Below are 13,128 nucleotides of genomic sequence, written 5' to 3'. Positions count from 1 at the left end.
CACTCGGCGTGTAATTTAGACCCACCAGCAGGCAAAACTATACGCACCGGCGGATGCGGGGCAGCCTAGAAGGCCACTCGAGGAAAGGAAAACAACCACGGCGTCTTCATCAAACACTTTCCTTTAACGTGATATTCTGAGGTCAGGAATAAACCCTGGAGGGCAGGAGATCTGCACCCTAAAACGCAGTCAGCCAGTGGAGTTGTCGCGTGCTGTGAAGTCCCAAGCCCTCGGCCCCCGCTCACGGCCCCGTCTCTGACTCGCTGTGTCTGTCGCCCAAACAGAAGGAAAGCCCCTCAAAGACAGAATCCATTCCTCACTCGTGCCCCGATCCCTCTGGATTAAGAAATATGGACAGACAGATATCCCCCACATTTCCACCCCAAATTTCCAGAAAGCCACCTTGATGGCAAACCCTTGCAATGTTGTGAGAAGCTCCTGGATTTCTTCTCAACTCAAACCAAAACTTCTAGGAAACTCTGTCCCTTCCCACCCCAGCTTTGAGTGGTTCTGGGGAAGGAAGCTACAGAAGCCCCATGCAGCCCCCAAAACCAGCCAGTCAATGAGTGGGAAGCCCATGGAGTGGGAACCACTCTTACAAAAACACAGAACCCAACGGTCACACTCTCATGCAGAGCAAGAGCCCCAGCCCATCCCTTTTGTCTTCTGGGATCTTCCCTCTCCTGTGACATACCCTACAGGGGATCTAGAGCAAAAGCAGAAGGACGCAGCCTCAGCCTGAGTCCCCTGAGCTGCTCTGTGCAGATGGATTCCCCCACCCACCCAAGCCGGCAGCGCCAAAAGACAACAAAAATGATTTTCTTCCTCACACTTGGCATTCTCCAACTGAGTTATTGGTGAATGTGCCCTTTACAGCTGGGAGATGGAAACAGCTCTCACAAGACCAGGGAAGGTGGCCCTGCACTGCTGGGTCCCAGGGGACTCTGCAAGCTAGCCGTCCTTCCTGAAGGAGGCCAGGAGCTGCGGATCAGCCCCCTGCCAGACAGCTTCCCACAGGACAGGCCGCGCTGCTAATCCCCCAGGTCCACCCCACACCTCTTCACCACAACAGCGTCCAGCCCCCTCCCTCCTGTGCAGCGGCCTCCAGGAAGCCCTCTTGCCCCAGGGCACCTCCTCTACTCTGCCCCCTGCCCCCCACCCCCATCCCGTGGATGTTTGCAAAAAGAACAGAATGCCCTCCAGAGGCTCAACTACAGACGAGGGTGCCCGGACCTCAGAGGCTCCGGCTATTAGAATGCAGGGAACCAGAAAGTCCCTGCTCCTCTGCCTGCCAAAGAAATCAGCCCTCCCCAGGGGGTGGGAGGGCCCTTGGACGATGGAGGCAAACTTAGGCCTCCTGAGGACCTGGCCTACTTCCTCTGGCCCGACGTGAAGAAAGACGCCAACGGTGTGAACGGTGGCTGTGGTTACCACATACTCTGCACTGACTACGCACCGGGTGCCCTGCACAGTGCTTCTGAGTCCTATCAGTACGCCATGTCCTTCCCCGGCCTCCCCGGGCAGGGGGTGGCCGGTGACAGCCCCATCTCACAAGGGAGGAAGAGAGGCACAGAGCGACAAGACCCCAAATGCCGTCCACCCTCGATGACCAACAGCCGTTTATACCCCGGGGTAGTCTGGGCAAGTCCTTGGTGGAACTCCAGGCTTCTCCAGCTGTGCAGGGCACTAAGCCACGACTCTGGGATTCTAGGAGGCCCCACACTCCAGTCTGGAACCCTGATGCATGGGTCTCCTCCCTCACAGGGCCCCTTCACAAAAGCGGCCTGCACAAGTTCCCCAAAAGGGCCAGCACTATTGCGTGATCCACCGTGGCGGGGGGGGGCGGTTGTGTCCAGCCCTCACCCCTTCCCCAAATGTCCACGTGCACCCCGGCTCCAGACACCCCAGGTGGGCAGAGATGGCAACCACGCTGGCATTCAGCCATGCCTGTCCTCCGCCCACAGCCGACCTCACCTCCCCCATCCAGCACCACGGCTAGGCCAGGGATCACCAATCCACGGCAGCAAGAGACACCAGCTTCAGATCCCTCTAACCCTGGGGCCAGGCCCCACGCTGGCTCTCTCAAGGCAGCATGACTCGGAAATAGCAAAAACACAAATAAAACAGAGATGCCCAACAGGGGAAAGATGTTTCATTGGATAAATACTTTTTCGGTACTAAAACTCGTGTTTTAGAAGCAAATACACCTCCTGCAATTGCAAATACTCCTGCGATAATGTCAAGTAAGATGCACAGACGCACATGGAAAACCAGCAGAAAAAGACCCACCAAAATATGAAGACGACCTCCAGATGCCCTTCAGCTTCTCCTATACACAAAGCAGGACTGGCTACATAATTTGCAGGGCCACTGCAAAATGAAAATGTGGGGCCCCCCGTGCCCCAAAATTATTAAGCATTTCAAGTCAGCAACAACAGAGCCTTAAACCAAGCACAGGGCTCTTCTGAACTCGGGGCCCTGAGTGATTGCACAGGTCAAACCCCTGTGAAGTCAGTCCTGACACCACCTAGCTCTTGCCTCAGGGCCGCCGCACACGCTGTTCTTCTCACTGTTCCTTGCCCTTCCTCCCTGGTAATCCTCCAGTCTCAGCCTGAATGGTGCCTCCTGGGAAGGAACTTCTCTGACCTTTCATCCCAGCCTCCCCCCGCCCACCCATCTGAGTCCCCCCCCCCCCCCCCCCCCCCCCCCCCCCCCCCCCCCCCCCCCCCCCCCCCCCCCCCCCCCCCCCCCCCCCCCGTTGTGTCCTTCCTTCACTCTGACCCAAATCTGAATTGGTTTTATTCATTTGTGTGCCTGCCTGCCTGCTTCCTGTCGGCCCCACCCCCACTAGCACATTTGCTCTAAGAAGGGGGGCGGGAATAGGCCAGTGTCATTTACGGCTTTATTCTCTGCACCCAGCTCCTTTAACAGACATTAGGTCATTGCTTGTGGATTCGTGGAACTCAGTATACCCCATATTTTTCAGATTTGCCAGGATGAACTTTTTGCTCTTTTTTTTTTTTAAAGATTTATTTATTTGAGAGAGAGAGAGATGGAGCGAGAGGGAGAGCGCAAGTGGGGAGGGCCGAGGAAGAGAGAGACTCTCAAGCAGACTTCATGGTGAGGGTGGAGCCCGACGCAGGGCTCAATCCTGCAACCCTGGGATCATGACCTGAGCCGAAACCAAGAGCTGGACGCTCCACCGACTGAGCCACCCAGGGGCCCCTGAACATTTTGTTTTAGACCAGTGCTCATGGGGCCCCGGGTGGCTCTGTTGGTTGGGTGGCCGCCTTGGGCTCAGAAAGTCCTGGGTACGAGCCCACATCGGGCTCCTTGCTCAATGGGCAGCCTGCTTTTCCCTCTCCACTGCCTGGGCTCTCTCTCGAGCACGCTCTCCACCCCCCCCCCCAAGTAAATAAATAAAATCTTAAAAATAAAAAAATAAATAAACCTGTGCTCAAGTTCTGGTAACACTCCCTCCCCTCTGCCCCCAGGTCCCCAGGTAAGCCCTGGTCTCCCTTTCCTTCCCCCAGGTGCGACTGGCCCAGGGGTGGCTGCTTCCTGACGTCTTTCACTAGCCCCTCGCCAGCCACTCCAGGGCCCACTCCAGTGCTAGCCAGCCGCGCTGGGCCCTGGACATCCCCAGAGATGGCCGCATCCTAGATGCGCATCATTTCTGGAAGAGCACACCCTGAACCTGACACCCGGCAAGGAAGAGCCTCAGACAGTGCCCCGGACGAGCAGGTGACACTTCATTAAAACATAATCATACTAGGAGTCCTCAAAGCAGCAAGTGCTGAGAATTCGTGAGGAGAACAAAGAGGTGGGTGAACACCTGACGTAGAGAAGAACACCTGCACGCAGGGAGGGACAGCAACTGAACTCCGTGTGCCCAAAGTTTTCTCCCATTGAGCACGTGCCTGCAACCTGAATTTCCATGGGGCGGGTTATTAGGGCATGAAGACACCATGGAAATGGGACGCAAGGATAAAAATGAATCATAAATTCCGTATCAACGCGGAAAAAGCAGAAAAGCAGGAGACGAAGCCACAGTGTCGGGCACCGGATCGCGGGGCGCCTCCCGATTCACGGGGTCCTCCCCCACTGACGTCATTCTTCCAGTCCGCACGGTTTCCGCGTGGCAGTTCGCGACAGCGAGCATCTAGGCTGCAAGCGTGGCGTGCTGGCGGCCCCCTGCAAGCTCGCCCGACGGACCAGAACCCGAGTCCCGAGCCCGGTAGCGTGCCTGTCGGGCAGCGGAGCCCAGATCGGAGCCCGGTCGCAGCTGCTGGGCCGCCCAAGCGCCCCTGGACGCGGAGCCCAGAGCGCGCGAAAGCTGAGCTGCGGACAGGACAAGGCGCTGACCGGGTGGCCGCCCCCCACCCCCCCGCCAGGCCGGCCCCCAGCCGGCGCCCCCCGTCTCACCTGCCTTGCACGTCTTGCCGTTGTCGTGAAGCTGCACGCCGGTGGGGCAGGCGCACGTGTAGAAAGGCTCCCTCGGGGACAGCAGGCACAGGTGGGAACAGCCGCCATTGTCCTCCGCACACCGTGTGTGGACTGGCGAAGACGGGGCAGACTGAGGGAAGGCTCTAGAACAGGGCCCGCGACCCCACTCCCCCCTGCCACGCACCACTCCTCGTGGGGGCATCCTCCCTGGCCTGCCCCTCCCCCCACCCTTTACAGCAAGAAACCCTGGCCGTCTCCAGGGCCCCTCAGACGACGCCTCCTCTGTGAAGGTCACCCTCAGCCCCCGCCGCCAGGATCTCAGGACCTACCCCCGCACGCGGTATGGACTGGGAGATCCTGGAGCAGAGGCCTGCCTAATCCCGGAGGCGTGCTTGGACCCCACGGGACCTGCACAAATGTTTGGTGGCCACGCCTGGACACTCTTGGTGCTGCCAGCAACCCTTCTCATTTTCCCAAGCCCGCCCACAACCAACACCAACTGAACTGAACACTGCCGGCATTTCACTCTGCTCAGGGCAGGCTGGGGTGCAGTACCCCGAAATTAGAGTATGAACCACCCCCCGTCAACTGGAGAAGATATATGGGGTGGTGCCTCTCCTCTCCCTAAGGCTGCCTTCCAGGTGTTAGCTGCCCCAAGTGTGGATGCATTTAAGGACCATGATGTTCTCACCAGAAAACAATTCCAGAGAGCCCCACCTTCCCTTTGGCACCGACAACGGTTGCCCCCCTTGGGCCCCCAGTGTTAAGTTCAAAGCTGGAATCTTCTACAGCACCCTGGTCCCCAAGGACCCTGCTAGCCACCTGTCACAGGAGCCCTGAGCCCATGTGTTTCAAGCTTTTCACCATCAAGGACCCCAGCCACCACCCTATGGGGACCCCGGGCTGAGAGCCTCAACTTACAGCAGATTGTTCATCAATAACTATGTAACTTCTGTTGGCCCTGAAAACAAAGCAACCTTCCTTGAGAGTCCCTCTGTCACCTCTGAAGAGAGGGCAGCTGGGGTGGGGGGCCCACCTGAAGCAGCCCCTCACCCAAGCTCTGCAGAGAGCTCTCTCAGTTGCCCCCCAGCCGAGCCCTGCACTCTGCATACATCTCCCTCTCCTCTACCAGCACCTCCTTTCCTCCACTGCTCTGAGGTCAGTGCCCCCAGACTGGGGGCTTTGGCCGAGGGAAGCTGCCGGCCACCCCCTACCCAGCCCCCCACTTACAGTAAGGCTGCCGCTCTGAGCTGAGCACTTGAATATCCATGGGCGAATAGAGAGCGCTCAGGATCTCCTTCCTCTTCTCTCCAGTCCTCTTGTTACAGGCGTGGATGGAGCGGGTCTGCCAGTCCGTCCAGTACAGAGTGTCCCCAGAGAGCGTCAGGGCAAAGGGGTGTGTCAGGCTGCCCTCCACCACCTTCTGCCTGCAGGGGTGGGAGGCAGAGCGAGGAGCCATGAGCAGATTGCCCACAGCCCTGCGTGCTCCCAGCTTTGAAAACCCTCCAAGGTCACTGTGGACCCATTCACATCACACATCACAACAGTGGGGCAGGCATCCCAGGAACCGTCCGTCCCAGTGTGTGCGGGGCACCTCCCAGACTCAACCAGCCTCCCGCCACCCCTCACAGAGACACAGGCCTCCCCTCCCAACCCGCTTCTAGAAAAGTGGCTGGTGGCAAAGGGCCCCACAGGAAGAAAAATGGCAAGGGGAGGCCACAGCTGATGACTACGAGCTGGTGACCAGCACGCCTGCTCTGCCTGATGTTTCAACAACTTAATACAAATTGGACCAAATGCGCCTGCTCATTCCTGTAAGGCCAATAATTTATAGGATCAGAGTAAACTGAATTTGATATCAATGCAAGAAAAAGCAGCTCTCCTCTATGTATTTATAATGCCCAGCAAACAAGAACTTGTTTTTGTTTTAAAGATTTATTTATTTATTTAGACAGAGAGAGAGAGAAAGAGAGAGACAGTGAGAGAGGGAACACAAGCAGGGGGCGTGGGAGAGGGAGAAGCAGCCTTCCCGCAGAGGAGGGAGCCCGATGTGGGGCTCAATCCCAGGACCCTGGGATCATGACCTGAGCCAAAGGCAGACGCTTAACGACTAAGCCACCCAGTCGTCCCAACGACAACTTGTTTTTAATGAGATTATGGATGCTGGTAATGATTCAGAATTTTATACCTGGTAGCGTGTGTGATTATCTGGTTTAATGACCCTCCCCTGCCTCTAGGCTCCCTGGTGGGGTAGGGGGGGAGGGCTGCAGGGGGCTGATACCCAGCACATCCCCAGCCCCCTGGCACCGCACCTTGGAGACAAACACTTACAAGGTGTCACTGAACAACTGAAAGCCACATTCCCTGATCTTCCCTGATCTGACCCAACGCTGCCTCCTTTTTGTTTTCTTGATATCACTTTTAAGATTTTTATGTATTTAATTGTCAGAGAAAGAGCACAAGCAGGGGGAGCGGCAGAGGGAGAAGGAGAAGCAGGCTCCCCACTGAGCAGGGAGCTCAATACAGGACCCGATCCCGGGACTCCAGGACCATGACCTGAGCCAAAGGCAGACACTTAACCAACTGAGCCACCCAGGCATCCCCTTGATGTCACTTTTTAAATAAACTTAATGAGGTGACACTCACGTAACACAGAATTAACTATTTTGTTAAGTTAATAATTCCGTGCTACGCAGCACATCTAGAATGTTATTCAACCACTACCTCCATCTACTTCCCAAATATTCCCACTGCTCCTCAGGAGAACTCCGAGCCCACTCAGCTGTTACCCTTTTTACCCTCCACCCCAGCCCCATCATCACCACCACCATCATCACCATCATCACCATCACCACCAGCATCATCACCACCATCACCATCATCACCATCATCACCATCACCACCACCATCATCACCATCACCGTCATCATCACCATCACCGTCATCACCATCATCACCATCACCATCATCATCACCACCATGACCATCACCGCCATCACCATCATCATCATCACCATCACCATCATCACCACCATCACATCACCATCACCATCATCACCACCACACCATCATTACCATTATCACTACCACCACGATTATCATATCCTAAATGCCACCACCATCCTTGCTGTCCTGTCACAATCCCTCCACCAGGCACCCCCAGCCTGCAGCCTTTCCAGCCTCTAACACTCCCTTCACAATGGCCAGGATCACTCAGCTCCCCAAGAACCACAGCTCCCTAGGCTGCCACACTTTCCAAGTCTCCATCCAGGCCCCAGGCCAGTCTGTGCTCACAGAGACTATGGGATAGAATGTTTCAAACCAGCTGGGCATGGTCAGCAGAGGTCAAGGAGGAACTGAGGCCTCTTGCCAACAGCCATCAGAGCGATCCTCCAGCCTCAGTCAAGCCTTCAGATGACGGTAGCCCCAACCAGGAGCGTGACTATAACCACAGGGCACATTCTGAGCTAAGCCAGCTAACCCACTCCTAATTCCTGATACCCTTTCCCCACAAAAAAACCCGTTTGCTGATTTAGGTGGCCAAGTTTGGGGGGTCTTTTGTTACAAAGCAATAGACAACTAATACGCAGGCCTGGGTAAAATGTGGCAAACTTGCTAACATCCTCAAATCTGTTGGAGTTGTCATCTGCTTGTGTGTGCAGAGATCCAGCCGAGTCTTCCCCATGCCACGTGACTGCAGCCCATGGCACCAGCACCCACATACTCCCCGCCTGGTTCAGGAGCTCCACCATGCAGGAACAGGGTCTATCCTCCCAGGAGGACCCCCAAGACCCGGCAAAGAGCTAGCAGGCGGTCTTTGGTCAATAAATAAAAATAAATAAACACCTGTGCGCTGAAGGGATGTTCCTACATCTACAGCGTAATGAGGTAGGGGGCTATTAAGCTAAGCTGACCAGAAAACTCTAAAAGCAATTACCTAACAAGTAAAAAATCCTTTACAGTTCACTCATTTAACTCATTTCACTGAGCCACTACTAGGTGTAAGGCCCTCTGGCAAGACGGGGTAATGCAGTGAACCCCAAGACCAACCCTGCTCCTGCCCTCACAATGGGTACTTGGTGACAGGAGGAAAGGGGTACAGTGAACTCTTCAAACCCTGTCGGACCCCTGGGCTTTAGGTACACAATCCCTTATCTGCAATTCTGAAATCCAAAAAACTCTGAAAATGGCAAGAGTTCTGTTACTCATTTGGTGGCAAAACCTGTGTGTGGATGTGGGGCTATTTATAGTCTCCCAACCCTGCTTAGAACGAACATTCTGTGTTTTGTTGCGAACATATTCACACGGTGGACGGCAGACGCCACCCCCCTCCCCCACCGACCTTGCTTGGTGTGGAATTAAGACATATCGTGTGTACTCTATCACTTTTTCAAGTGCTGAAAAGTCCAGAACTCCTCCGGCCCCCAGGGTTTCAGATACGAGACCATGGGGTCTGAGTTAAGAAGGGTCACCTGCTGATGCCCAGCGGACTGGCCAAGGCCTTGGCAATGGCCAGAGAACAGAGGGAGAGGTAGGGGCCCACAAGCAGGTGGGCACTTACCGGAACGAGCCGTCCAGGTTGGCACGGTGGATGAAGCTGAGTTTGGCGTCGGCCCAGTAGAGCTTCTGCTCCTCCAAGTCGATGGTCAGCCCGTTGGGCCAGTAAATGTCGGAGTCCACAATGATTTTCCGGGTACTGCCGTCCATCCCTGCCCGCTCGATTCGAGGTGTCTCGCCCCAGTCTGTCCAGTACATGTACCTAACGAGGAGGCAGAGCACGAGCTTTCTGTCTACATGAATGCAGACGTGTAAGACAGGGACAGTGAATTCGTCCTCAAATCTCACCCACTAGAGATAACCAGTGCTTAGGGGCTCGGCTATTCTCATTTCCAATGTCTTTCCTAAGCAGTTAGGAACATACTAATTTTTAAACAAACTTGGGTAATCAAAATATGCCGTTCCAACTTGTCCTCAGTTAGCAATATACTCTGGGTACCCTCTCCTACTAATAGAAATCCTCCTTATTCTCTTAATGGCGATGGGGTATCATAAATTATTTACATGACTCCACGTCAGACGTTCGAGTTGTTTGTGATTCTTTGCTACCACGAAAATGCTGTAAATGGACCGCTAAAGCCAATTAAAAATATGTAGGACGGAATGTTATGCAGCAGATAAAAAAAATGAGCCATTATGCCATGGAAAGTCATGGAGGAATCTTAAATGTCTATTACTAAGAGAAAGAGCCAATCTGAAAGGGTTACATACTACGTGATTCCAACCACAGGACATTCTGGAAAAGGCAGAACTACAGAGACAATAAAAAGATGAAGGGCTGCCAGGGGTTGTGGAGGGAGGGACAAACAGATGGAGTGCTGAGGATTTCCTGGACAGTGAAACTCTTCTGTAAGTTACTACACTGGTGGATGCACGGTGTTACATCTTTTTCAAAACCATAGACTGCTCACGGGCATATGGGCAATCTCTGTACCTTCCCCTCAATTTTGCTGTGAGCCCAAAACCGCTTAAAAAAATAAAGTCTATTTAAAAAAAAAAAAAACAAAAAAACACGGGTGGGGCGTGCCCTGAAACAGTAATAGCCGTTTTGCACGGGTGGGTTTGTGGGTGATTTGGCTCTGCTTATCCACATTCTCGGCTTCCAGTAAGGGGCAGGCCCCTCACATCCGCGAGAAGCCACCCCACCTCCTTAAAGGCTTCCTTACATGACGGCCCACCAAGTAAGCGGACATGATATGCAGTGACACCAGGCGTCTGGGGTGACGGGTTCAAACCCCACCAGCACCCAGAGAACGCATCTAGTTCTCCAGGTGGGGCGACCACACCACCCAGCGTGCTCCTCGAAGCCAGGCATGGGTCTTAGTGACAGCTGAGAGGAACCACACCAGCCTGGAGGACACGGGACCCTCAGGTTCTAGTCGGACATGGATGAGCCATGGGACACAAGGGTGGGAGACCTATTTTATTTGGTCTGCCCAGCGTCTCTCTGCCGACAAGGACAGTGTCCAATTTCCCCTTGAGAAGCCCCACTCCCACGTGTGGTCCCTCAAGCTCTCCCTGCCTCCCCGGGTGGGCATGGGTGGGTCGTGGCTAATCAGCAAATCCCATAACCCTCGGCCTCAGAGACTGCTTTAAAGACAGGCAGCTCGTCCCCGCCGGGCCAATGGAAGTCCACCCGGAACGCTGACCCGAGAAGGCAGGGAGCTCCCGGGTCCCACCTGTGCCATCCGTGGGAGGCCCGTGGGGAGTGCAAATCCAGCAGGCGGAGGCGCTGCACCGTCCCTTCTCAGGATCCTAGGTGCCGGGCCCAGAGACTCTCTCTTCACTTCGAGCTACTTCTCTCTGACCCGGCAAGTCCCCTATGGTTCCGGGCTCTACTCCATCCCAGGTAAGATCTCCTCCCCTCTCAGCAAACCCTGAGCTTCTGCTGTGCACCGGGAGCCGGCGCGCTCACTGGGGGCATGGGGAGAACACGCCCCACCTTGCTTTTGGGGGTCTTCATCCAGTGGGCCCCCTGCAGCCATGGGAGGTGTGGGTGCCGGAGGGACCACCCCCGTTTATGAGGCCGTGCAGCCTCACTTAAGAGCTCTTGCCATGGCTGGAGGAGCTGGGACAGGTCACTGAGCCATGCAAAAGGCAGCCTCCTCCCCGCGTGGCAGCAAGGCTCCTGCCACCAAGCTCCCCTGCTCTCCCACCCCAGTGCGGACAGGAGGAGAAGAAAGTGCCCCTCACATGAAACGTCTCTCGCAGGGGCTTCTCTTGCCCTCCCTCCTCTGCACCTAGTGAGTATCTGGCCGACACAGGGAGAGCGGGGATCACTCTTCCCACCGGACAGATGGGAAAACTGAGACTCCAGAGGCCGACCTGCCCCAGGCACGTACCAGCGGCTCCGGGAGCACCGCGTGGCTCTCTGAGAAGGGCCCGAGCCTGGCCGTCATGTGACTCTCCTCTGTACCAGCAGGCCCGGGGCCCTGGTGCACTTTTCCTGGCCGCCCGAGGCTCGCAGGTGCTGTGGGTCAGCTCAGCAAGGGCTCCCGCCGGCCTGCTGCAGACGCCTTTCTTCCCAGTGCTTTTCCCGCCCCCCAGCAGCCTGGAAAGGGCCCAGCCTTCCCACCACCCGCCGAGAAGATATCAGGAGAATCAATCTCAGGGCAATCCACTCCTGACCTCCCTGAACGCTCCCTGCAGCCAGCGAGAAAGGCCGGAAAATGTGAAGGCTCAGGACCTCCGCGAGGAGCATAATTCAAATTCCTTCCCCCGGGTTTCATAACAGAGGCCCGCTGCTTTCCTTAAATGGGGAATTTGCGAGCCACTCCGTTACCAGAGACCCGTTGGCGTGGACGTGCTTTTGCAAAATCTTGAACGCTGCCACGGACCCGGCCAAGTTCCGCGGGGGGGAAATCAACTTCCGAAGGAGAGCACAGCGCCCGGTCTTTGTGCAGAGGCTGCCTGCGGCCGTGGGTCGTGGCTGTGTGTTATTTTAGGGAGGGACCATCTTGCATTTTAAAGAAGGGGTTGGGTTTCAGCCTGGCTTTAGCTTGAGACCCAGGAGCCACTGCAGCCCCTCGTGGGCTGGTGCAGGCCTGGGCCTCCCCTCGGTGCGGGGCTGGTGTCTGCCCTGCTCCAGGTACTCAGGGCCAGAGGGTACTCGCCAGAGCTGGCTCTGCCGCCCACGTGGGCCCTTGGCCCTGGGGAGGGTGGTGTCTTCCCTCCACCCTGTCTGGATGCTTACACTTGGCTACCTGTGCTGCTGAAACCACGCCAAGCCCAGCCTCGGGACCATGGGCCCTCCTGGTTGTGGGCTCTCAGTCGTGTGCACACTGAGATGGACTGAGAATCTTCCTTCCTGATGAGGTCCGGGGGTCCCCTCCTCTAACACAGGGGACTGTGTCACAGGAGGGCACAAGGACGTGGCAGAGGCTCCAACGGGACCAGGAAGGGGCATTGCTGCTCCTGCAACCTCGTGCTTGTGGCCAGGACAGAGTGCATGACCCACAGCGGTCCTGCCCCCAGGACTCAGCCCCAGCTTGTATTCGGCAAGAGTGGTGGTGCTGCCCGTGGCAACTGGGTACTGACCCAGAGTCCTCCCCTCCTGGGCAGCATGGTGCCCAAGGGGACAGAACGGGCATCTCAAACCTTCACCACAGGGGAAGTGTGGGGCTTTCACAGGTCAGCTCAGGAGTCCTTCCCAAGGCATCAGCACCAAAGTCAACTTCGCCCCAGGGGGTGGAGGTGTTGGAGAGAATTCAGAGGCAAGATCAGAAAAGATTTCAAACATTTAATAAGAAAACGCAGAGCTAGAGACTGACCGACTCCCAGTGATGGCGCAGGCAAGGGCAGCCTGCACATGAACATGGAGAAGACTGCTCCCCACCAAGCACCAAGCACTTCCCCACCAAGCACCAAGCACCTCTCTACCAAGTATCTACTACCACCAAGCAGCAAGCACCCCTACCAAGTGCCAAGCACCTCCCCACCAAGTACCTCCCCACCAAGCTCCCAACCAAGCAGCAAGCGCCTCCCAGCTGAGCACAAGCACCTCCTAACCAAGACACTGAGAGGTCATGAGGAAGGAAAAAGAGAACACTGTGCACAGGCACGGAGACGCCATTTGGGGTGGTGAGGGAGGGGCATTTTTAGTGTAACAACAAGTAAGACTAATTG

At 56.0% G+C, this 13,128-nt stretch overlaps 1 protein-coding gene across 3 annotated transcripts in view; it reads right to left on the bottom strand.

Moving 5' to 3' along the window:
- LRP5 (LDL receptor related protein 5) overlaps window positions 1-13,128 on the bottom strand; it is a 101,987-nt gene that overhangs the window by 57,515 nt on the left and 31,344 nt on the right. For 2 of the 3 annotated variants that reach the window (XM_027580149.1, XM_027580151.1), the window contains exons 3-5: window positions 9,008-9,205; window positions 5,677-5,873; window positions 4,426-4,557 (exon numbers count right to left, since the gene is read on the bottom strand). In XM_027580149.1, coding sequence (XP_027435950.1) covers window positions 4,426-4,557; window positions 5,677-5,873; window positions 9,008-9,205 — 527 coding nt within the window. The remainder of the gene's footprint in view (window positions 1-4,425; window positions 4,558-5,676; window positions 5,874-9,007; window positions 9,206-13,128) is intronic. The other variant, XM_027580150.1, reaches the window with a different exon arrangement.

This window comes from Zalophus californianus, chromosome 11 (assembly GCF_009762305.2).
Source record: "Zalophus californianus isolate mZalCal1 chromosome 11, mZalCal1.pri.v2, whole genome shotgun sequence".
Lineage (NCBI taxonomy): Eukaryota > Metazoa > Chordata > Mammalia > Carnivora > Otariidae > Zalophus > Zalophus californianus.
This window is presented reverse-complemented; position numbering and strand designations above follow the sequence as displayed.